Source organism: Ptychodera flava, chromosome 9 (genome assembly GCF_041260155.1).
Source record: "Ptychodera flava strain L36383 chromosome 9, AS_Pfla_20210202, whole genome shotgun sequence".
NCBI lineage: Eukaryota > Metazoa > Hemichordata > Enteropneusta > Ptychoderidae > Ptychodera > Ptychodera flava.
In genome coordinates, this window is record NC_091936.1 from 44,045,599 (window position 1) to 44,071,312 (window position 25,714).

General features: G+C 37.3%; 1 protein-coding gene across 2 annotated transcripts; it reads left to right on the forward strand.

The window, feature by feature from the left end:
- The first annotated feature begins 5,123 nt into the window (after positions 1-5,123).
- Positions 5,124-25,466, forward strand: LOC139141140 (protein Abitram-like). 2 transcript variants are annotated; one of them, XM_070710744.1, is made up of 5 exons: positions 5,124-5,276; positions 14,877-14,928; positions 19,668-19,797; positions 20,067-20,213; positions 20,681-25,466. In XM_070710744.1, exons 1-5 carry the CDS (start codon positions 5,156-5,158, stop codon positions 20,822-20,824), a joined length of 594 nt encoding a protein of 197 aa, XP_070566845.1. In that variant the 5' UTR covers positions 5,124-5,155; the 3' UTR covers positions 20,825-25,466. The 2 variants fall into 2 exon arrangements, with proteins under 2 accessions (XP_070566845.1, XP_070566846.1); XM_070710745.1 differs by lacking the exon at positions 5,124-5,276 and adding an exon at positions 13,191-13,397 and having other exon boundaries at positions 20,681-21,990.
- Positions 25,467-25,714: the final 248 nt, after the last annotated feature.

Sequence of the window (25,714 nt, forward strand, 5' to 3'; positions counted from 1 at the left end):
TTCGACTAATGTTTTGAAGACACTGACTCTTAAAATACGAGGGCTAAGGTTTTCGCAGATGAGTTTCAATCAACAATTGCAAATCACAATATCCTTGGATTTGTAGAGACCTGGCTTAGTGGATCTGATGAAATGCTATGTATTCCTGGTTACGTTGGTTTTAATATGCCAAAGGTAAAACTATGTAAACGAGGGCTCAGGGCAGGGGAGTTGCTGTCTATGTTAGTAATAATATTGTAGACGGTGTCACTCAATTGAAATGCAATTTGCAAGATGTAATGTACTACTGTTTCACAATGATTTCTTTCATTCTAAATCATCTACAGATATTGTTTACTTTGTGTTTACACTGCACTAGAATACTCGACTATATACCATAGTTTACTTGACGTAAACGGAATAGTGCTCCTCGAAGAGTGAATGTCAGATATATTGTCTGATTATCCTGATGTAAATGAAATTTTAACAGGAGATTTAATGCAAGAACCTCTTCTGAGGATTGCAATATTTTAGATGATTCTATTGATTATTTACCATTGGAATCATATTCCTGTGATACATTTACCTTTCCACGCAAATCAAAAGACAAATTAAGTCATCAATAACTTTGGTAAGTCGTTTTTATCACTTTGTAAAATATTTGATATTCATATCGTAAATGGAAGTTTCGAACCAGACATTCCTGGAGAGTATACATGTATCTCAAATAATGGGTGAAGCGCTGTTGATTATTTAATCATCTCTACTGATTTATTTAGAGCTGTAACATATTTTTCAGTTATTGATATTGGTCTGTCCGATCACTTACCAATTGTATCAAACATTGAAGTGAATATGTGTATTCCATAGAGTCTTCAAAAGCATTGAATATGAGGGTACACGAAAGGCTGTCAAATCTAAATGAAAATTATCTGAAAGATATTTTTATTGAGCGCATGAGTGCCTCAGAAATGTGGGATAATGTACGTTTTGCGTTTGATATTTCTGATATTTCTAGCCGTATAAGTATATGTGTGATATTTTTGAATCTGCTGCTGAAGAAATGAAATACGAACAACGAAATTCATCAATATTCATCAGTACACATGCCCCATGGCTGGTTTGACCTGTGGTGTCAACAGCTGAAGTCTGTGAAAAACAAAAATCTTCGTAACTTTCGTTTACGAAATACAGAGTCTGATCTTTCTAATTACATAGAAACTAAACGTAAATTCAAAGCTTTCTGAATGCAAAAGAAACAAGAGTATCACGATAACATTAACTTGTCATTACTGAAGTAAGGTAGATATAGCAAAACATTGCAGGATACACTATAGGAAAACATTGCGAGACTGGAGCGAGAAAATGACGCTTTCTCGCAATTGGTGAGAGTCTCTTGTTATTCTCACCGCAGTCAGTGAGAACTTGAGCTGCGAGAAATACACTCCTTAGTGAGAATAAAGTATATGATAACAGATTCTCACCGGTGAGACTGGAAATTCTCACCAAGCATGGTGAGAATGTATCATACTCATCATTCACCAGTGAGAATCACTGGTGAGAATCAAGTAGACTGAGTCTCGCTGTTCACTGGTGAGAATCAGCCGGACTCGCTGTTCACTTTACCAGTTAACAGCGAGTCTGGTTGATTCTCACCGATGAACGGCGAGTCTGGTTAATTCTCACCGGTGAACAGCGAGTCTGCTTGATTCTCACCAGTAAATGATGAGTATTATACATTCTCATCGTGAAAATTACCATTCTCACCGTACTTGGTGAGAATTTACAGTTTCTCTAGTGAGAATCTGTTGTCATACTTTATTCTCACCAAAGAGTGCATTCTCGCAGCTCACCGGTCAAGCGTCACTTTCTCGCAATTTTTTCCTATAGTGATAACTTTAAATCATTGAGTACAAAGTGTTTAAGCTCTGAAATCTCGGTAAATCAGTGGTTTGAGTATTTAAAAAAGTATTTCAATCTTTGTCGGATGACACTATAGCTCCTGATTTTCTATGGACGACACCTATAGTGAATATAACTCAATATTAGATAGTGTTATTACAGCAGAGCAAAATTCACAAAGCTATTCAGTAACTTAAAGCCAGGAAAACACCGGTTTTGATGGAATGCCGGCTGAATTTTTCAAAGCTACTGAGGATGTCCTCCTATCATACCTTGTTAGACTTTTTCATTAAATCTTTAATTCCGGTAGTTTTCCAGAGGAGTGGACTACGGGTGTTATCGATCCACTTTATAATTCAGGAGACACTTAAATGTAAATAATTATACAGGTATCACGCTTTTAAAGGCCTTTGTTGGCACCAGATTGTCTCATCAGAAAATTTACCCAAAAGATTACAATTTCAAAAGAAAATAAAAGGCTATCAAACCTCCATAATCCTCTTACAGACTAGAACAAAGACGATCCCGGGATCGCGAACAGTGCCTTTCAGCAACTTTAGCAAATTATTTACCATTATTTTGAATGAAATATTAACGAATGGGCCAAGGCAGAAGGAAAACTGTCAGAGTGCCAAACAGGTTTCAAAAAAGGATATTCAACCTTATATTATAATATTTTTACTTTATATTCCATAGTCAAGAAATATCTTTGCAGGAACGGAGAAAGATTTATTGTGTTTTGTTGACTTTGTTAAAGCATTTGATACCGTAAACAATACGCTGTTATTTACGTTACTCCTACAAATGATGTACAAGGTAAAATGCTTTTAATAGCATATATAATGATGTTAGTAGAACAGGTCAGCATATCACAGAAAACTTTGATTGTCTAATGGGAGTAAGACAGAGATGTATCCTTAGCCCCTTTTTTGTTCGCTGCTTTCATAAATGAACTACAAAGTATTGTTGAAAACGCGGGTCACATGGACGTTCAGATAACACAAGAATTGTAAGATATTTTTCTTCTGCTATATGGATATGCGGATGATATAACTCTGTTTGCTGATACAATAGTAGACCTACAAAGACTTCTAATTTTACCCAATTTGTTTGCTGATAAATGGAAAATCAAAGTAAATCTTGCACAAACAAAAATCTTCAGAAATGGTGGGATATTGAAAAAGACAGAACAATGGTTTTATAAAGGGGAAAAGGTTGATGTTGTATCGTATCATAAATATCTTGGCATTGTATTTTCTGGACGTAATGATTCGTTTAGGGCCACCAAAACTCTAGCAGACCAAACAAAAGAAATCCGTATTCATAATCGCTTTACCTAAAAGTTCGGAGAGAAATGGGACACAATTTGACATAATGATACTTCCGATTTTGCTGTATGATGCTGAGTTATGGGGACATCAAATGTATACATGTATTGAGACCGTACACTAATTGTTGTAAACGTTTCCTTGGTGTAAAACGTAACATTCCCACTGTTGCCGTACTTGGAGAATTAGGAACCCCTCTATTTATTTTTACCTATGTTAGATGCATCGAATGGAGGGTGAACTTCTGTCTATGCCGAATAGTAAAATTGCTAAGCATTCTTACTCGCTTTTAGTCGTTGGAGATCAAAAAGGGAAAACTAACTTGGTGACATATTTACGAAATATACTCTTACGGTATGGCTTCGGTCATGCGTGGGTCAGCCAAGGTGTTGGTAATAAACAAAAAATGTTATCACCTTTATGAACAGAGTCAAAAAACAGCTGGCAACATGAATGGTGGGAGGATGTCTCGAATACGTCGTTTACACTTATTTCGTCAAATCAAACACAAGCCATCTTTTAAGAATTATTTTCTTTATATTTAAATCAATAGATATCGAAAGGCACTGTCACAGTCCCAGTTACGTTGTTCCAGTCACAAACTATTGATTGAAACTTGTTCAAGTTGTAGTAAATACTTAGCGCGATCAGAACTTCGTGTGAAATCTGTGATAGGCCTACTCTTTCTATTGATGGTGAATTTCATTTTCTGTTCGAATGTAATCTTTACCACTGACAATCTACGGATTCAGTTTCTACCTAATTGGGCAATTAGAAACCCAGGTCTACGAAATGTAACGAAACTCTTCATGAGTAAAATTATATGTAATTTAGCAAAGTTTACCTATCAAGCTTTTGAATTAGGGAAAGAAGCCTTGGTATTATTTACGTAGTGGTGTAATCTGTTTATGTTTATGTAATTCTTTTATCTGTATTGATGTTATGGGCTGAAGGCCTGAAGACAATAAAGTTGTTGTTGTTAAAAGATGTAACATTTCTGGTGCAACGAATTTCTGAAGGCAGTGCATTCCACAGAAAAAGCCGGAGTACGTACCGAAAAAGCTCTGTGACCATAAGACTTATTAAAATAGCCGTGAGGAAGAGTTACACGCAATTTCTTAGAAAATCGTAGATCTCTTGTCGTTACATACTGGTCAATTATTTCAAATAAAGCGGTGCATCGCCACTAACAATCTTAAAAGTAGTTATTAACTAATACGCGCTTTCACAGGTAACCAGTGTAAATCAATAAAACAGGAGTGATGTGTATCTGTTACTAGACGGGCTGCTGCATTATGAACAGACTGCAGACGATTTAGTTGTCATTTGAAATACCATAGAACAAACTGTTACAATAGTCGAGTCTGGAGGTAACGAATGCATGGATGAGTTTTTCAGTAGTGGGCTTGTCCAGTAATTTCAATACGAATTTTACCTAAAAGATAAACTACAACGTTTGATTAACATTCGAAGTGATATAAAACGTTGAGTATATGGCCTTCATTTTACATTTTACCAGTGATTTTACTAATTTGTAATGAAGCCATGGCAAAAATAATTTAATGGTCACGACCATTAATTCATTGTCATCATGGTTTCATGTATCGTGTCTAAAACCGGGGTCAAATATATGCATGGTCACCCATTCATTATCTTTCAACATGTCAAACAATATAAGTAGTATGTTGCATTAAACAAACTTCATGGAGAAATGGCCGACTTTGTCCCTTTAACATTATATGGATACGTTCATATTCAGGCTTATGTAGCAAGAGACTGACAAGAGCAGAAGTGAAACGGAAGTGAGAGCGCCGCCACTGTTTGAAGTGTGGCAACGATGTCGGCCGGGCCGACATCGTTACAGCGATGAAAACGCCCTGTCTCCTTATCTCGCGAACTGGTGTTCTGTCTTTTTGGGGTCAGGAGAGGTCAAATTGTTGGGGGTCATGATGGCGGCTAGTTCAACTTCTACGTCGGCTGACATGGAGACAGGCACATTAATGTTGTCTGCATTTGACGAATATCCTTCAGTCGTCGAAAGATACTTCCGAACGGGATATAAAACTGGTGAGTGAGAGAGGAGTTTCAAATTGAGTGCACAGTGTGTACACAATGTCACAAGAAGCACTATATTTCGTTCGCTCTGCATCACACAGTTGCGTGTGGTTCGATAAACGGCATTTTCGCTTGCCAAGGTCTCTTGTCCGGGCAGCTGGATGCTTCCCGAAAACAGAAGAAACGGACCCGTGCGAGCGGACGATGGATAGACGGCGGCCACTGCACTAGCATGCATTAGAAAAAGGGGAAGTTGGGAAGCGGTTTCTAATGAATTCCTCAGCGGCCGCCGTGTAACGAACCACATGCAACTGTAACTGTACGGCTATAGCCTATGGGCTTCCCATCGCACCTCCTGTGTAGTGGGCGGCCTATAGCTGTGGGTCCATAGCTGTGGTGTTTTCAGACGGGATTCCTGCCTTTTACAGGCTGGTTTTAGCTGCAAAATTGTAGCTCTATGGTGAGGCGGTCGGTGAGTTTTGGTTTTTGCGACATCGCTCACCAGTAGAGCTACAATGCCGAAGGTCCTGTAGCATACAAAATAAGCGCGCCACACATGGCGCGGCATTTCATGTAAAATCCCGCATATTTAGGCTGCGTTCACAAATAATGATTGGGGGGGGGGGGGGCTGGAGGAATCTCGATTGAAATCTTTTTTTTTTCAGATCCCCCCCTAAGTACCCTAAAAAATTTTCAAATGCCCCCCTCTATATGGTCAAAATTTTTCAAGTCCCCCCCCCAACTATCACAGGCCCGCATATTGTAAAGGATGTGAGCGCAGAAAAAATAACATGTATTGCGCCGTTCTGCTCACAGGTGTTCAACACTACCTGTATTAGCACTTTGTATAGTCATATTCCCAAGGCAAGTTCTTTAAATGCATAAGTGAATTTTTCAGATTTATTGGTCTAAAAGCCAACTTGAGTTAATCAAACTCTGGCCAGGTCAATTGCTCCTGTTGAAGAGCACACAAAATGCAATCATGAGAGAGTAGGAAAATTGTGAATTCTGGCTAATTACCGTATTGCACAGTGACCTACCAAAAATTGTTTCAAAACTACAAGACCTATATGAATTAGATGCTACTCAAAATTGACAATACCGGAAGATTAAAATATTCCATCAAATAAATATTTTAATCTCTGAAATTTTGGGTGTGATAATTGCAAATTTGGTTAAAAAATAAATAATTCCATTTGGTCACATATTTTTTCTTTTAGTCTTTACTATTCAAAGTTTTACTTCTGTATCATTTTATAATAAGAGTTTGAAATTTAGAAAATCAAGCATGGTGACCCCATCTTTTTTCTTTAATATTTGATTATTCTCATATGCCAGAATTCAAACATTCTATCTTTTCTTCCATGTGTTGCTCTCTGGCCTGATCTTGTGTACAAGTGAGTTTCACTGTCATGAGTGTCATTTGACCAAAACTCTTCTTCAACTACCATGTACATTAGAGTCAGAGCTGTCTCTGTCACTGTTCAGGTATGCAGTGACAGTGACACTGCAGTAGCATGGTTGTATCTGATAGTGACACTACCCGTAGGCAGTAGCTGTACATGTATTAACTTTGATAATGTTGGCAATATTTTTGTTCAGTTTTACAACTGCGTTCTTCTTCTACTCCCTACAGCATGTTGAATTGTCCAGTATTCAGCTCGCTATCACAGCCTATGTATGTGTACCATGCATTTGTATCACTGACAACTGGCTGTCAGTCTGGAATCCAATTAAATTATCACCAAATACATATTTATATTTATATATACAGGCTTTGTCGACAAACCAAATATTGTGTGTTTGAGATGCTGTAGGGAGACAGCAAGAAACTGTAGTTGTTATATTGCATAGAAATATTGCTGCAGTAATCATTAACAGTTGCAGCTTCTGCCCTGTTACGAGGCTCAAGTTTGTTTTTAACGACAAATCACACGTTTAGATTTTTTCAAGATAAAAGTCATGAAATATGACAAAATGGTTCTAGATTTTGTTAAATTATTACTAACATTACAACATTTTGATGACATAAAAATGGTATTCATTTTTCATTGAATTACCTACAAAAACTTGGAATTGGAAAATGTAAAACTCAAAAGGGACCCAAAAATTTTCAAGTCCCCCCCCTACAGGTAGAGCAAAATTTTCAAGTCCCCCCTCCACTACCCCTAAAATTTTCGAATCCCCCCCCCTAAATTTCCTCCAGCCCCCCCTAACCGTTTTTTGTGAACGCAGCCTTACTGCATTTGGTCGTACCGATTTATCACTACTGAAGACTAAACACTATACTACACTAACCTTGTCGTTAATGGGGTTTGGTATTGGCGCGAACACGTCGATCGCGTTCGATAAACATTGAGCGTGTTTCTGGGAGCCGCCATTACCGGAAGTTGGTAATGGCGGCTCCAAGAAATGTTTTTGGAACGCGATCGACGTATTTGAACAAATACCAAACCCCATAAACGACAAGGTTAGTGTAGTATAGTGTTTAGTCTTCAGTAGTGATAAATCGGTACGACCAAATATAGTAAATATATGGGATTTTACATCAAAATGCCGTGCCATGTGCAGCGTGCTTATTTTGTATGCTACAGGGCCTTCGGCATTGTAGCTCTACTGGTGAGCGATGTCGCAAAAACCAAAACTCACCGACCGCCTCACCGTAGAGCTACAATTTTGCAGCTAGTCTATGCAATATCCCATAGCTGTGGTGGCGGGGTTAAAATCGTAAAAGTCAAAACCAGCCTGTAAAAGGCAGGAATCCCGTCTGAAAACACCACAGCTATGGACCCACAGACATTCTAGGAGGCCTATAGCCGGTAACACACCACCCTGCCATGCAGAGCTATGTATTCCATGCGTCTACAGTCGCTTGCTATACACAGCTACGGTCTAACCTTCTAACGCATACAGTGGCCGTAGCTCCTGTAGCTCGAGGTTTGCCTGTTATTTGGGTCGGGGTTGCCGTCCGACTAAAATACCCAGGCAAACCTCCAGCTACAGTACTGCATCTCACAGGTGCGTGCAGCATAGCTTGGATTGTCGATCAAAGGCCAGGGATCAAATTGTGAGTCTGAAGGCTGAACCTCGGTACTGGAGTAAAGTCTAGTACCGAGGTTCAAGGTTCAGCCTTCAGCCTCACACTTCAATCGACTATCCAAGCAATGCTGCAAGCACGTGTGCTGCGGCTAGTGGCTGTAGCCATGTATCGAACCACAAGTGACTGTGCATACGTCTGCTAATGGACCGTGGTCCACTGTACTACTGGTATATATGGGAATACTATAGAGCTATGGAAGGTCAATTATCATGCAGAGGTTTTCACTAAGTTGTTGAACAGGGGAAGATCGTCAAAGAAGAGGGGACAAGCAGTACAAGCAGGGGGGAATGGATATGGGAGGGGATATGCAAATGTTAAAAAGCCATGCTACTGATCATACGGGCAGTGTTTGGTCCCAGATCCCCATTATTTTGTAATGTTTCAGGCGTGTATTGTCATTGAATCTTGCATATGTCTATGAATATACTGACAAAGCACAGTTTGGAAGAATGGAAGATTGCTATCAAAAGTAATGTGCAGCAAAAAAGATCAAGAATATTTAATAATAGTTTATTTCTATAGTAATAATAATAGTATATTTTTTCTCTTTTCCTGCAGATTTTGGCTATTAATTGAATTGTTAATTTTGTTCTATGCCCTTATCCACTACATTACATCACATTCAATCTGTAATAAGTTTGTCCACTTCTTAAGTTTCCATATTTCATAATCTCTAACAATAAGCCTGCCTGCTGCTCATTGTGTGCAAGCTGAGATACATGTAACAAAGGATTGCTTTACTCATGTTAGTTAGCTGTAGGTACATCACATCTGCTCTCTGTTATGATGCAGTTGCCCATCAATCGTAATTCTTTCAAAGTTTTCTATGCTACTTGTGAAGATAAGTGGCACCAGCTCCATTTGCCAGACTTTTCATTGCCGATCCTTCTACAGTAGCATTTGTGTATGTCAGGGTGAATGCGTCCCTCCTGATCCAAAGTCACTTCAAAAAAAAAAGAAGCAAAAGTATACATATCAGCTTGTTTTGCTTCACATGGTTTGTCTTTTGGTTGCTCCAGCCACACTGCATATTTGTACTTCTTCATCCATGGGTTGTTGAATGGGAATACGCCAGAACTTTATACTTGACAAGATTGATGGCCTTACACTCTTCACGCCCGATTCCTGTGAAGAGGTCCACACTCAACATTTAAAACAATGAATTTCAGACAAACCATGGTGGTGAAAGGGTGAAACAAGTTTCATTTACCAAGAATATGATGCAGTTGTTTTATCCTAGTGCCAGTCAGCCTTTGCACACTGATTAAGAGAAATGGTAGACTGAAAGATCATCGCTTGAGGGCGCTCCATACGCTCCATCCCTCTAAGAGGAGGGATTGCATAGAGGGTGTCTTCAAGCGATGGATCTTTCAATCTAGAGAAATGTGACCACAATCTTCAGTAAAGAATGGACCAATCTGCATCATATGACAAACATATTGTCCACACAGTATATTTCATTGTAAAGGACATGTGTTGCAAGTCATTTTAGCAACTAATTATTACTGTTTTATGAAAGCTGCTGTTGCGTCAGTAATCACCACGTAGATATCACCTTTCAAACCAAGATTAACAAGTCCATAAACAAACAGTTTTCATTCATTTTTTTTACCATCATAATGTCATAAAATTATTTAAATCAAGCAATGATATTTGTAAATGTTTGCTAACAATAACATAGCAGCATATAATTTCTATAATTTTCAGGTCATACAAGGCATCTGTGATTGCTGAGTACAGCCAACTACGTGGAAGATGGCTTGCTTGTAACAAAACATTGATTATGGTGTTCATTTACATGTGTTTGCATTGACAACTATATGATAGAAACAAGAATAATAGCTACGTAAAATTGTTGTTCATCAGTTTTTCATTTTAATGAGAACATAAACAACAGCAAACATTACTAAGACAAGTTATTGTGACAATCTTCTGAACCATGGGCCATCATGCTTGTAAATAGACCAAGACATGGTAGCAAAGTAGGCTGTATCAAGATAAGTGGACACTTAACAATTTGATACAAGCTACAACATGTTTCCTTGAGCCTTCAGCTTGTACTGTTTTCTATCTCAAACCCGATGGACGCCCTAGGTCACCAGCAATTAATATGAAACAATTTCCATTGTCTGCTAATGTTTACACGCTGCAATATAAAAACAATAAGTGCAAACATATGGCCCTGGACTTTCCCCAAGTCTGTGGGTATATAAGTATCAAAATAGAGTAAATTGAAAGCAAGTTGAAGCAATACTCTGGCAGACTGTTGCGTAAATCATTGGAGGAACACACTTGGCCAGCCAGTAACTACCGCCGAGTAAAGCCAAGCAACCATAGCCAGTCCAATAAGGCCCCCTCCCTACAAGAAGTTTTAGAGACAATGGCTAGGCACTTACACATTTTCTGCACTTTGGTTTTTTGGATTTCTTTCACTATTTCTTGTTCAAGTCCAAGAAGGATATATAACTTTGTAAATATTACTAGAAGATGTTATATACATTATGATTGTTGACAATTGAATTCAAGTAATCAATATCAATACGGCCATACATGTATGTAAGGGGAAAGATCACAAGTCAAATACTGGTTATTTCCAAATTTCAACCTTTGACCCCATTTCCTCTGTAGTGATCCAACTTTAGCATAGAAAATGATAGAGTTGGATTCAAACCACACGCATTATGCATGGTGGTGAATGGCTTCAGGGAAAAGAGTATGAAACCAGATACATAACAAAAACATTTACATAATAAATTCAGAAGTTGCTGCTACGTATCCCTTCTAAATCAAACACTGCATCAACAACTCTGTTCTTGTTTCATTACAAAGTGAACACATTCTTTGATAATAATATTTACTGTTTGTTTCTCTCTGGTGATGTAAATTTACTCAACATATATTGTCTGAACATTTTTGGGCATGATTAGTGAAAAAAATCACTTGTTACCTATCGCCAAAAACAAAACTTAGCATTTTTATCTGGTCTTGAACCTCCACAAAAGATCCTGTGCAGTTGGTACTGCTGTTCAAATGTATCATATGCATTTGCTCACAATGACCTGCCAGACAGTATAGTCATTTTGGTATAATTAGTTTCAGTTGGCCTTTGTGCTTTTCCATGCACTTAGACAATATTCCAAAATGGCCCTGTATGTACATGTACAAGTTTTGGATGTAGTTGTCAACTGACAGGAAAATGCAACCGAGACAGACCTGGGTCATCTTGAGGTGCGCCCTCAAGTGGTGGACAATCCTGTCAACATGTTCAGTCCTTTTTCCAGCCTTCTCTGAGCATAATAGTGTCAGCAATTTGCTGAAATATCTAGTCATCAATCTGAAATATTTTAACAAAAGATAGATGAAAGATGTTGCAAATGACATAAATTTTATTATTATTTTAATTAACTTTACCGAGAAGACTATAGGATAAAAATCTTGTGAACAGTTTATAGTCTGAAGTGATATCCCTTGCCGTGAGCAACACTCTAGGCAGTTCTTATCCATTCATTTCCCTTCCATTATTGTTTTTTGTAAAGTTTTGTCTTCACTTTTGTCTTACAAGTTACAATAATCTTTACACACCCCATTCCCAGTAAACAGGTCCACAATCACAACTGAAAACAAAGACGTTTGGACCAAACCATGGTGATTTGGCAGTACAGAGAATAGTATGTAATAACCAGACACTGAGGAACACAACTTCTAATAGTTACCTTGTACAGCAAAATCATACATGATAATTATTTCTAGCCTGCTATATAGCTTGTATTCCCTGTGTCTGACCTCAGCAAACTAGATATATGCTGTCATTGTACACTTTATCTCTAACATACAGAGTTTTAGCCTTCAGTGAATTTTGGTGCCTGTAAAAGTGGAGTACAATAACACTGACGCATCCAATAAGTTTTGGTGTTATTGGACGGTATTTGACCTTTGAACTCACATTTCTAAGCAATCAGGGAAAATAAGTCAAGATTCACTATTTTATAAAAAAAAAATATACGTCTAGTGATCATTAACTCACACAGCGAACAACTGCCAGTAAAAAGCTTTGAATTTCCTGAAGTAATTTTACTGAACTACAATTTCTTCATGGTGCACTGCACTGCACATGTTGACTTTTCATTCCTTATGCTAAGAGGATGGGCTGACTGCATTCCTTGTCTGCATGTGATCCCATGATGTGTGCATGGATTCCATGATGTGTGCATGACAGGGTATTCTGAAAATGCTATACACTCAACAGGGTATTCCGAAAATGCTATACTCTCAACTTTTCTTGTAAAAGTTGACTCAAATAGGCTTATAATAATAAGGTTATTCACAAAATACCGTAAAAGCCCTATCAATTCCACTATTTTAATTTGACCATCGTATTTTTTCTTCACAATGTTATTTTATCATATCCTTATCAATTCGACCACAGATGGAAATTTGGACTTTCTAAATCTCTATTAATTCATTCATCCTATCATTACAATCTATTTTAAACATTTATTTTTCGTAAAATACACAGAACAATACAATGTAAAGTACAGAATGTCATGAGTCAGGACTGCAGGAAAGTTGCCTTTATATGTTTTAATCATCCATGATGGTAAGCAAAAAGTGGAAATCTCTAATATATCGACCACTAAAATTATTTTTGCTTTGTTAATTTCTAATAATTTGATAATTTAAAATCATAATTATTTTTTCAGGTCAAATTGATAGGGTTTTTACAGTACAGGGATTTATGTCTGAGCAATCTTAGGCATCTCTTATGATACCTCTACTTTGTTGATGTTGTCAGACATGAATTCCGGAAAATAGTGGTCCATCAGATAAGTAACTGTAAAATGCCACTTGTTTGGCCCAAATTTTCTGCACTTTCTGGCAGTTATTTCCTACTCCATGCTTAGTCTGCTATCCATGTGTTTTGTTCTGATGTACCGGCAGTCTGTACCACTCCATGTGTTTTGTTCTGATGTACCGGCAGTCTGTACCACATACTGCCTTCCTGTTCCAGAACATTCAGAAATATATCCATGAAGGTATGACAAGTCTCACATTTGTTCCTTCCTCACTGCCTGCCCTTCAAACAGTTGTATTAGAAAATTCCTTAACTTCACATTTTATTTCATCCTTGCCTACTGTGTCAAAAGGCAGCGACAGCTCATAGAGAATTTGATGACTGTAGATTTACAGACATGTTAATGACTATAGATTTACAGACAAGTTGATGACTTTAGATGTACAGACAAGTTGATGACTGTAGATGTACAGACAAGTTGATGACTGTAGATGTACAGACAAGTTGATGACTGTAGATGTACAGACAAGTTGATGACTGTAGATGTACAGACAAGTTGATGACTGTAGATGTACAGACAAGTTGATGACTGTAGATGTACAGACAAGTTGATGACTGTAGATGTACAGACAAGTTGATGACTGTAGATGTACAGACAAGTTGATGACTGTAGATTTACAGACAAGTTGATGACTGTAGATGTACAGACAAGTTGATGAATGTAGACTTTAGAATGAGGAAAGTGCAAGGAGAATACCTTCAGGAGAAAGAACATCCAGTCTTATCAGAAGAGCGCCCTCACAGTCAGCTCTGCCTTCTCCTCACTGCTTCAATACCCTTTTACTACTGTGGTTTGACCCAAACCAATTTATTTATTGGAATATAAACTATGGACCTGTTTACTGGAAATTGGGGTGAACAGGCTACAATCTCACCTACTCGTTGATGCCGTACACAAAGAATGTGAAGATGTTGGTACACCGACAATCTGTGCTCACTGTATACTAGTATAACTTTGTGCAAGTGCATGGCTCCGAGAAAAACATTTTTCTGCAATCTCATGAAATAGCCATATGTACATAAAAATATGTCAGGTTATAGTAACATCCGTTTTAACAGCATCTTATTGCTTTGGAATTTGCTGAATCTGCAGAGGGCAAATGTGATATTTAATTTTCCAATATTGCGCCCTGCAAGCCACCACAGCAAACTGCTGATATACAATTACAAGCTTTTTATGACATATGTAATTATTTTAACATGACATGTTTGTGTAAAGGGCAGTCAAAAAGTAATTTTTAGGAATTCATAACTTGACCCACGGAGATTCAGAAATTCTTAGTGTTAGATGACGTGCTGTTTTTTTATTTGCCCCACTGAGTTTGTGAAAAGGATCATATTAAACATTTCCTAGCATATAAAGCAGGTTCCTGTGAGAAAAACTAGTGTAAGTATCGTAGGTGTACCAAAAAAGTGTGAAAGTTAGTAAACTGTCTCTATAGTGGTAATTATTTGATTGGCCTAGGGTTCCATTCATAAGAAATAACTGAATAGTCTGTTGTTCTCGAGGGTCTATGGTTTAAGGTTCTATTAAATGACAAGACACTGTCAATCCAATATTCCTCAGTCTCACAAGTTGCCGTTGCTGCCCCTCAGATGTTCTTTGATAAAGGTTTTGAAAATTTGCAACGCTAAAAGTCAATATTTTCTCTCTGTACAGATGTCAATGGGAGAAAGCACGAAGATATTTGCATTTTGCAGCATTCAAACAAGTAAGGACATTTCATAACGACCCCTGTACAGAGAAGTCTTCTCTCATCAGTGTAAAATCATCACAATGTACATTCATGTAGCACATCAGTGTGACATCATCACAATGTACAGTCATGTAGCACATCAGTGTGACATCATCACAATGTACATTCATTGAGCACATCAGTGTGACATCATCACAATGTACATTCATGTAGCACATCAGTGTGACATCATCACAAGTACATTCATGTAGCACATCAGTGTGACATCATCACTATGTACATTCATGTAGCACATCAGTGTGACATCATCACAATGTACATTCATGTAGCACATCAGTGTGACATCATCTCAATGTACATTCATGTAGCACATCAGTGTGACATCATCACAATGTACATTCATGTAGCACATCAGTGTGACATCATCACAATGTACATTCATGTAGCACATCAGTGTGACATCATCACAATGTACATTCATGTAGCACATCAGTGTGACATCATCACAATGTACATTCATGTAGCACATCAGTGTGACATCATCACAATGTACATTCATGTAGCACATCAGTGATACAACTACATAATTGTAAAGCTAAATTTTGATGGTATCTTTTATTATAAAAGATGGAAACAATCTAATGCACATTGTATATTCAAAATAGAAAGTACCAAATTTTAACATGGAAGAGTTTGAATAAGCAAAGGACTTAGTCATCCAATGAAATTTTAGTTATTGACTGAAAGTTTTGATGTCTTTCTGAGATACCATTGAAAGGACATCGAAAATTGAATGAAAATCAAAAATTATTGTTGTGCATTAATGTATTTTTATTCTTACTTTTATAACTTCTCGGACATACATTGAAGCAGCACAAATATTTCAAGTGAAAATATTCCGGTTTGTATGTGATTTTGACATTAATTATGGCCATATCTGTCATCTCAGTGGCACTTATGTAAAACAAATTTGCATATTACACCAAAACTCTGTGCTATAGTTGAGAAAAAATATACCAGTACACTAAACCATGCCTGTCACACATCAGAGTGCAGAGTCATGCCTCTGCCGTGTTTGTGGATTGATAGGGGGCGCCCTAATGATCTGCAGTCCAGATACCGGGGGCTGTGGCTTTTGACCTCATCCAGGAACCCGAGTTCCGGTACCCCCTAAATGCGCGTGTAAACTTACAAAGTTGAAGACTTAATGTACTTTTAATCCACCACAGATGTCACTTTTGACCATTTGCACCATAATTCTTGTGAAAAAAATGAACAATAATATGTACGGCTGTGTATACTCAGCTACCATTGACTGATGACTTCCATGTGTCAGATTAAGGTTAACAATAGCTGAAAATCGTGATGGATTTCACCTACATCACAGGAGTTCAACACAGGGTCAGTTCAACAGTTCATCTCATGCATATTCAAATTTGTCACTCCAGTCACAACCAGGAGCATATACATGTACAGTTACCCAGTACAGCATCAAAAGTTTCCTTTGCTTCCACATTTTATATTGGAATTCGGATAACTTTTCCTATTTTAATTAAGGCTTGCTTTAGCCCCGAACCTATCATGAGTTAACGTAAGTGAGTACTTAAAAACTTGATAATGTTGAAAATTCAAGCTTAAAATGTCATTGATAACCAGCGTTAGCAAAGCTAAAATGGCTGGTGCCAAGCTTGTCATTCTAAAGGAGCCAACATGTAAATTTCTTCGTTTTGAACTCTATAATTATTGGAATTTTTTCTGTCCATCATATTGGCAAAACAGATGCAACAAGTTTGCCTGCTTTTGTTCAAAGTTTTCTGATTACTGTTCACAAAACCAATGGAGATTTTGACAATATTACCTCTCTCTCCATGAATGTAGCTACAATCATTCATAACCTCACAACTTTATTCAATATGTACTGTGAGAATTAACAGCAGCCTAACTTTTAGCTCTTACAGCTAATGAACAGGGTTCAAAATGCCTAGGCAAATGCTGCACTATGCTCACATATCCATTTTACCATGGCGCCTCAGCGCATTTCTTGAAGCAAAGCGAGGATTTGCCATCTCAACGATAGATGTACACGTCTCCATGTGCGGGTCAGATTGAATTATGGGTCGTCTCAAAGAACTGGCACCAAAGACGTAGGGGAATCAAATTCTGAAAGTGTCTGGCAGTGCTACGATTCATCATAACCATGTCTGTGAAGCTTTGACTTATGACCGTTTAAAATTTTCTAACAGATCAGCAAGTTATTAATATCTCAGACAACATATGTCAGTTGGACTGTAATTAACCTAAAAGAATTGTAAAGAGGAAAGTCAGACATCTATGTAAATGGTTTGAATTATTTGCCAATACTACTATATATCATTAAGACCTGAGCTACAGTTCTCAGCTTGTAAATCACTTGCATTTCAAACAATGGCATGTAAAGATTGTTCAATGTGAAATCATGCTAAAGATCGATGTGAAAGTGAATTATTCTGGATCGATTTGTTGACAGAATCGGGGTTACGCGTATTTGTAAGCTTACATTAGCAATGTTGTTTGAAATAAAAGGTATCGGAGCTCTCAGAATTGAATTATACAATTGCAATTTGTTGTTGATTATTGTTACTGCGCTGTAAACTAGAGAATTGGGCTCTGTCAGTTTTGAAATCAGTGTGCTAGTTGGAGTCAGTGATTGGTCAGTTTTGAAATCAGTGTGTAAATCGGGGTCAGTGATTGGTCATTTTGAAATCAGTGTGTAAATCGGGTCAGTGATTGGTCAGTTTTGAAATCAGTGTGCAAATCGAGGTCAGTGATTGGTCAGTTTTGAAGTCAGAGTGAATAGTCAGTGTGTAAGTTCAAGGGTGAACAAATCATTTTCAGAATGACCAATTCACAGGCTAGGAACCCAAGGGCCTTGGCTGATGGTTTTGATTACACCTGTCCTTGATTGGTAAGCTTCCGTTGAAGTCAGTGATTTATCAGATTTTAACCCTTTGAGCACCAAAGTCAATGTTTGCTGCCTTCATAAATGTAAGCAGGTCATTTTTTCTCAGATATTTTCCAAAATTTTGATATCCATCAGGCCAAAATTGTCAAAAAAATCACAAAAAAATTATGAAAATTTTTAAAATTTTGCAGTCAAATTTTGGTGGGAAAATTTACTGCACATCACAGGGTTAAATCAGTTGTCAGAGGTATTGTACTTTCCATGATAAGTTAGTTTTATTACAGTCAATGATTGGTCAATTTTTGAAATAGTAATTGGTGTATTTATATTTTGATATTACGTTGCTGAGATACTGTCTATGCTTAGGTAGTTTCATTTAGCCAATGAGCAGTCAGCTTTTAAATCAGTGTCCATGTTAGTTTTGACCAGAGTAAATGATTGGTCAGTTTTGAAATCAGCATGCAAAGTTCTGTCCAATTGTATCCCATAAAAGGAATAGTTTGTATGCACCAGTACCGGTTGTGATGCATGTCATTAAAATTAACTCTCAGTCACATAGAATTTACACAAACATTTTTGTTACACAGTAGGTTAACTTCAATCTGTGATTTACAAGGTGAAAACTTGATAAATGTTCCTAATAATTATTTTCAGGTCGCTTATAATGAATTGGAACTTGTTAAAGGCCAAAGTTACACCCTTAAGTAAAGTAAGGGCCATACTCCTTGTCAATTTCAGCCATTTTCTCACAACTCTGCAATATGATCCATGCCTGTTTGCAGAACATATGTTTCTTTCATCACAATTACTCTTTTGGAACAGCAGCTGTTCAGTTCAATTTTATAATTAAATGCAAAAATAAATTTATATCATGGCAGCAACGTGTGTTAACAGCTTGAAGTCTGTGAATATTTCTGCATCTCAATTCTCTTATGCACAATACTTCTGATGGCTTGTCATACAAAATGAATTTTACATATGAACATATAAAGTCAGGCAAATCTACTCTGTGAACAAAAATGCACAGGAAATTCCATTAGTTTTGAGATTAAAAAACTATGATACTGTTGTTCCTGTCACACACTTTGTATGATGTAGGAGGTGAAGACAATTTTTTTGAAAGTTTCAAGTGATACTGTAAACAGTCAAACAGAACAGCTTGAACATATATAAATATGGAAACCAGTGGCACCAATTTTTGACCCCATAATGTAGTAATGTAGTGTGACTTTTTTAATTGGATGTAATGAAGGAAATTTATATATGAGCTTCCCACAGAGAATGACCACCCCAGTTGAGCAGTTTAAATAGTGCTTGGTATCATCCCTGATGATTCATTATGTGAATACCTAAACCATTAAATCATTAGTTTTTTTAAGAATATGTTAGCTGAAGATTAATTTGAGGCTAAAAATATGAGATAATAAAAGGAATTAGATTAGAATTCAAATATATATTGGTACTACTATTAGGAGACCTGTAGCTTAATTTACAGTTTTGTACGATACATAGGCCAAGATGTTATGCTTTTTCTCTGTGGGTCACCTCTTTATTTTGCCAATTGTAAGATTTCACCGCTGCCACTACTCATTCATGCAATCCTACTGTTTCTCCCGCAAAATAGGACCTCTACACTGGTAACTTCATAACCTTGTGACTGGCAATGAAAAAGGGTCATGTCGGTTTGAACTTTGCCTGTAACATTTCTCGGGTAATCTTTCTGAATCGATGTTTGGCAGTATTTCAAACAACAAATGCATATTTTGGGGTTTCACTGACATATCTGATGAAGTTACTTGTTTTCTTTTTGCAGAGTATTGGTTGTGACACTGGCCAAGGGCCATCCAATCATGAAGGACAAAAAAGTAATAAAAAGTGTCAGCTTCCAAGTCACAAAAAATATTAATAGACTGGACAATAAAGTGTCAGGAAAAGGGAAAAAGGTTTGTAGAATTTTTACACTTATCTGAATACCGTGCTGAAAGAAAAAATCAGCTTTATGCCATGAGACCCAATGAAACATCTATATGTATAGAGTTTGAACAAAGTATTGAATAATTAGAAATCCATATATTCACTTGCTGCCATGACATCTTTAACATGCGTGCATCATCTTTCTATCTTCAAGGACAAGCATCTCATGATGGTGATTTAGTATTGGCCATAAAACTCTGAATAACATTTATGTTTTTATTTCTGTTCACAATGACAGGGTGGACAGTGGGTTAATGAGACATCTCCCCTCTGTATCATCACGTGTGACGACAACGCTGAGTTTACTATCTACAGTTGCGTCAATGGGAAATTAGTGGAGGTTAACGAGAACCTTCTGTCAAGGCCGCAACTTCTCACAGAAAAGGTGAAGGAGAAATCCTGATAGTCGCTCTCAGCCAATACTATGTAGTACAGCTTGTTTGCCAAACAAACACTCAAATTTGATTATGCCATTTCCATTTATGCAACCAATTGTTCCTTTTACCAAGAAAAATATTTTGACCTACTTTTGCTCTTGTGCAGAGCATTAGAAGTCTTGAGATTCAAAAGGTAGAATCTACAAGTGAAAGTGCTGTTTAAGTGAAAAACAATAAAAAACAGAACAGGACTGTAGAATTATTAGGTCATGCTAAGCCAAATTACACTTCAAGATGATCCTAAGGGCAAGGTTGTAAATTTTCTCTCACAAGGACATCAACAAGACAAGCAGATTGCTAGCAAAAGGACAATATGACCTACTAAATGCAGTCTTCAGGGGTACTGAAAAATGTGGTTATGTGTCACTGTATTTGCATAAGGAGTTCGATCATAAAAATTTTCTCTTGTTTATAGCCAAGTACTGATGGGTATATAGCAATCATTCTACCAAAGTTTGGGAACAGCGATCCTCAGATGGAGAAACTTTTGACAGAGGAGAAGTACATAGAGAATCTGTGCGGTCAGGAACAACTCAACATGGAAGAAGACAAAAGATGACATCTCTTGTTCTGAAGCTTGAAAATATTAAAAAGACCCACTCATGTCGTACTCTCCTGTTAGCATTGAGAGTGAAAACAGTTGCTGTACTTTAGAAATGTATATCTATACGCTATTGCAAGTGGCTTTCTTACTTATCGGTCATGGCAAATGATATGACAAAATCCTGATAGGCTTCTGTCAGGCCCATGAATGACAAAAACAATCAATGCTGACTTGCTAAAATCAGACTCAAGGTTATCAGTCACTGTGTAGAGTCGCATTGAAATGTCTGGGTTTAGCAAATCCACTGATTCAAAGTCTAGTACCAGAATTTTTTAGCTTGGACCGGTAAAGTTACAAATCTTTAACTGTTGACGAATGAAGCAGTTACAAATCCTTCACCTTGGACAGGAAAGTTTCCAGTCCTTCAGTGTGGACCATGGAAATTCCTAGTTATCTGCTTTGGACCAGGGAAGTTGCAAGTCCTTCTCCATGGACCAGTGAAGTTGCCAGTCCTTCACTGTGGACCAGTGAAGTTGCCAGTATGCCATTGTGGACCAGTGAAGTTGCCAATGTGCCATTGTGGACCAGTGAAGTTGCCATTATGCCATTTTGGACCAAGGAAGTTGCCAACATGGTATTGTGGACCAAGGAAGGAAGTTGCCAGTATGCCATTGTGGACCAGTGAAGTTGCCAGTCTTTCTCTGTGGACCAGGGAAGTTGCCAGTATTTCACTGTGGACCAGGGAAGTTGCCAGTATGCCATTTTGGACCAGTGAAGTTGCCAGGATGCCATTGTGGACCAGTGAAGTTGCCAGTATGCCATTTTGGACCAGTGAAGTTGCCAGGATGCCATTGTGGACCAGGGAAGTTGCTAGTATGCCATTTTGGACCAGGGAAGTTGCTAGTACTACACTTTTGACTGGTGAAGTTAATGAAGCCTTCATATAGTTCTGCTAAAACAGTGATTGTTAGGGGACTTGTATGGTATGCAATGAATATTGTGCGGAACAAACCTGCAAGACTGAATGTAACTTGATATAGTTTTTGTCTTGCATATCCCTTAACATGCATTCAGGAACTTCAATGAAAATCTTGTGTATATTAATACTGTTTCCAATAACTGATCTGGCCTATTTCCCTGTGTGTTCAGTTTTCTAACTTGTATAAACTGTAATTAGATTATGCCTTTTTTCATGTATGTAACTATGGGAAAACTTTTACTGTCTCAGAGCAACTCTTTCAAAATGTGTGAAGACAAGTATCTGTTGAAGTAGCACGTCTCATTGAGAAGAAAAGATAGCAAAAAGTGGGGCAATACACATTAAGATAACAAATGAATGATACAAGTAGTGAATGCTCTGCGTGTGTGTTCCTGTTTAGGATCAGTGTTCACTCTTTTCACACATTCCATGGCTACAGAAATCCTTTGATTTAGGGAAAGGCTGCTGTACTTTAACATCTGTGTGGTTCCCATGGAAGTTGCAGCTGCACAACTGGTGACATGAAATGTAGGGACGCAAACCCCAAAGTTCTGTTTACGATTTTCTTTTGTATCTCATGATTTAAACTGTATACACTATATTTTCACAAGGCTGTACTTTTTTGGAGTGTCATGGTCTGTTAAATAAGGAATGGGTGTCTTGTTGATTACACATAAAATTTACGGTCTGCTTTCAGCAATAGGACGGGCCATCACAGCATCCACCACTGTTAGACTGTATGTCTCACTCACAGCTCTACCTACCAGATGATATTGAGTGACACCTCTGACAGCCCAAATCTCTAACTGATTAGTTTTCCCTTGTCAGTTTACATTAGTCTAAATTAGACATCGTGTTTCTCGCATTATTGCTTTTCACAGCCCATTCTTCTCATGTCATCAAACGCTGTTGATACAAGCAACACCCATCTTACCCAGGTGTCTCCCATTAACATAGCATATAAATCAATCCTGTGTCACACCAACGATCCAATACAGCTGTTTCAGCAGAATCTGTTTTCTCCATTTCCATCGCCGTGCAAAAAAAAACCTGCCTTTTTCAAAGTGGGATAATCAAACCTATCAATGAACTGAGTAAAGCATGGGAACAACTCCATGCCTGTTTTATCTATCTAGATTCATCTACCATCTTAAGAATAGTTAGGAGAGCTACTTCTCTGAATTATTTATAGCTTTGCCCTATTGACATGGAGGGTGCAGCGTAAGATTAATGCCAGTTGCACAGCGCTGGTCCAATTCTAACAATGGCATCTGAGAAAGGAGTACAAGCTATGTCAAATTGACTTATGAGTCCTCTGTAAGTACTCTCTAATTTGTGTCAACATTTGATAAACTGTTGAGCTTGGTATGTAATACAATGGACAGCAACAGCTGTAGTCTACCTACTGTAGGTCGCAGCGGACCGAAAGTTAAAAAGTGAAGAGTTGAAACAGCTCCGTGATGTTTCCACTAAAGAAAACATGGGTGCAAATTGAACATCTAGCCTATCACCAGTATCTAGAGGGAGTACTGAAAAAATGTCATCCTTGTAACCCTGATGTATTAAACCGTTTTAAGTAGTTTTTATCTCCAAAATTTATGATTTGAAATTTTGCTCAAATTTTCAGTAAGAGAAGCATATGCTATTTCCTTTCAAAATCAAGACTAGAAGTAAGGGGACACCCTGAAAATTTGGTACAAGAGAAAGAAATTGCCAAAATTAATATTTCCCGACACTTGAAATTCAATAATGGCAACATCCCTGTGTCAACTGTATGTGAAAAAAGTTAAAATTTTTTATTTTTTTTCACAAAATAAGCTAGTGAAGTTTAGTTACCCATTAGCTTCAAATGAGCCCCATGTGATAGACCAAAACGTTATTGTAAAATTTTGAGAGTCCAGATATCTGTCTACTTGGCACATTTCATTTCAACCCAGAGATTATGGTCTATCCCCTTTCTTTTCAACAGGGTATATTGACCTTTATATAGGGAAATAGATGTAAAAGTATTAAACAATGTCATATGGAATTTGAATTTGATTTTTTTAGAAGTTGCAAAATGTTTTATTACATAGATTTTTTGCAATGATTTTAGTTGCTATCATAGGTGTTATTGTGGTATTTTCGTAAACTTATTGTGGTTTTCGTGTCACTGCACTCACATATAGTATACCCGTGAATTTGAATGAACAAGTGATAGATTCAGGTGCTCTCATGACAATGGCCACAAAGCAATGTGCTCTGTAAACTGAATTGATTGTCCACCGACTCATAAAAATTCTCTCTGATGGAAATTGAATATGACTGATGCCAAGAAATTTTCAGAAATTTCTAAATTGACCCCAAGGTTTCAAAAATGTCATCAGTCAGAGGATATACTGCCATCAGAGTCAAGTGTAATCAAAACTTCAAACTCTTGGGAGCATGCTCAGTGGGAATACTGAAGGAAAGTTTTTTAAATTGTATATCATATCTCAACAATTGTTCAAAGCCTGAAATCAACATCTAGCTTGAAATCATGAAATAGCGTCAATGACTTTTCTACAATGTTGAAATGTTTCAATGAGAAAGTGAAAGTTTTGATCTCTGAAGCAATGCATGCTGACTTCCTGTATATACTTGAAAATGTGTTACCAAATGATTTATATTGTCCATCTGTAGTCTTTCTTTATCCTTTTAATGTATACAAAAAGCAGATATACGGATAAAACTGTTGAAATTTGCTGTAGTCAACAAGTGGTAACATACCACATTGGTTGATGTGCATGTTTTTGTTTGCTATCACAACACATCCTGTTAAACATGTCATATATCATCCATTAGACAAAAAGAATTATGGTTGTTTAATTGTGTATGTGTGCATCCAACAGATGCAAGTAGATCTGAAGATTGATGCCATCACATGATATGTCATAATATTTGACTTCAAAAGTGTCCACGCCTCCCACTTTGTGGAATGGAGTTGTATCAAAGCAGTTAGGGCTTGTGTAGATAGTATTTTTATGATCTGTCTTGATCTGATTTATGTATGTGTGAGTTGTCAGTCGCTAAAACTTATCTTCTGTCGTTGAATATAGTTTTATGGCCGCCTTAACGTAAATCTGTGGGAAGAAGAGTGTGTATAAATAGGGTTTAGTACTAAAAATCACCCCATACAACACTGAAAGAAATGCCATCTCTAAAGATAGATTGAGAGGCACCAGGGGTTGTGACATTACTCCATACATCAAGCCATTCTAGTCAGCTGTGGAAATCAGGCCACTATACCTAGCTAGCGTAGCCTTCTTTCTGGTATTGAATCAGCTCTTGCTGTGTCAAACATTCACACACACTCATAGGGACGTACAAGCCTCACAGATTTAAATTTTTTCGATATAAATGTTCATTTTTCAAAATTCAATTATTCCTACAATCGTCTAAGGCTGCGTTCACAAATACTGGTGAAGGGTGGGAGGCCATAGGAATTCAGGTTGGATTTGAAAATTGTGGGGGTCATAGAGGGGACAGGGACTTAAAAGTTTTGGTTTGAGTATAAGGGGGACCTGAAAATATTTTCCCGATTAGTTTCTACATTTTCAGATTCCATAGTTTGGTAGGCATCGCAATGAAAAATGAATAATATTTTTATTTAATCCAATGGTTCTAATGTTAGTAATGATTAAACAAAATCTAGAATCATCTTGTCACATTTCATTACTTTTATTTTGAAAAAATCTAAAAATGTATGAATGCCATTGAACTTTCATAAGAAAGACAATAAGTAGGCCTTGTAACAGGGCAGAAGCTACAACTGTTGATAATTTTTTTTCAGTATTATTTTGCAGTGCATCAAATACAGTTTCTTGCTGTCTCCCTATGTATACAGTATACTGAAACACAATATTCAGTTTGTCAACAAAGCCTGTATATGAGAACACTATTGGTGG

Bases quoted from the DNA above. Each gene is read 5' to 3' on its own strand.
- LOC139141140 (XM_070710744.1), top strand. From the start codon at position 5,156: ATGATGGCGGCTAGTTCAACTTCTACGTCGGCTGACATGGAGACAGGC. The intron at 5,277-14,876 runs GTGAGTGAGAGA...CTCTCTGTACAG, and splicing joins CCGAACGGGATATAAAACTG to ATGTCAATGGGAGAAAGCAC. The intron at 20,214-20,680 runs GTGAAGGAGAAA...TCTTGTTTATAG, and splicing joins CGCAACTTCTCACAGAAAAG to CCAAGTACTGATGGGTATAT.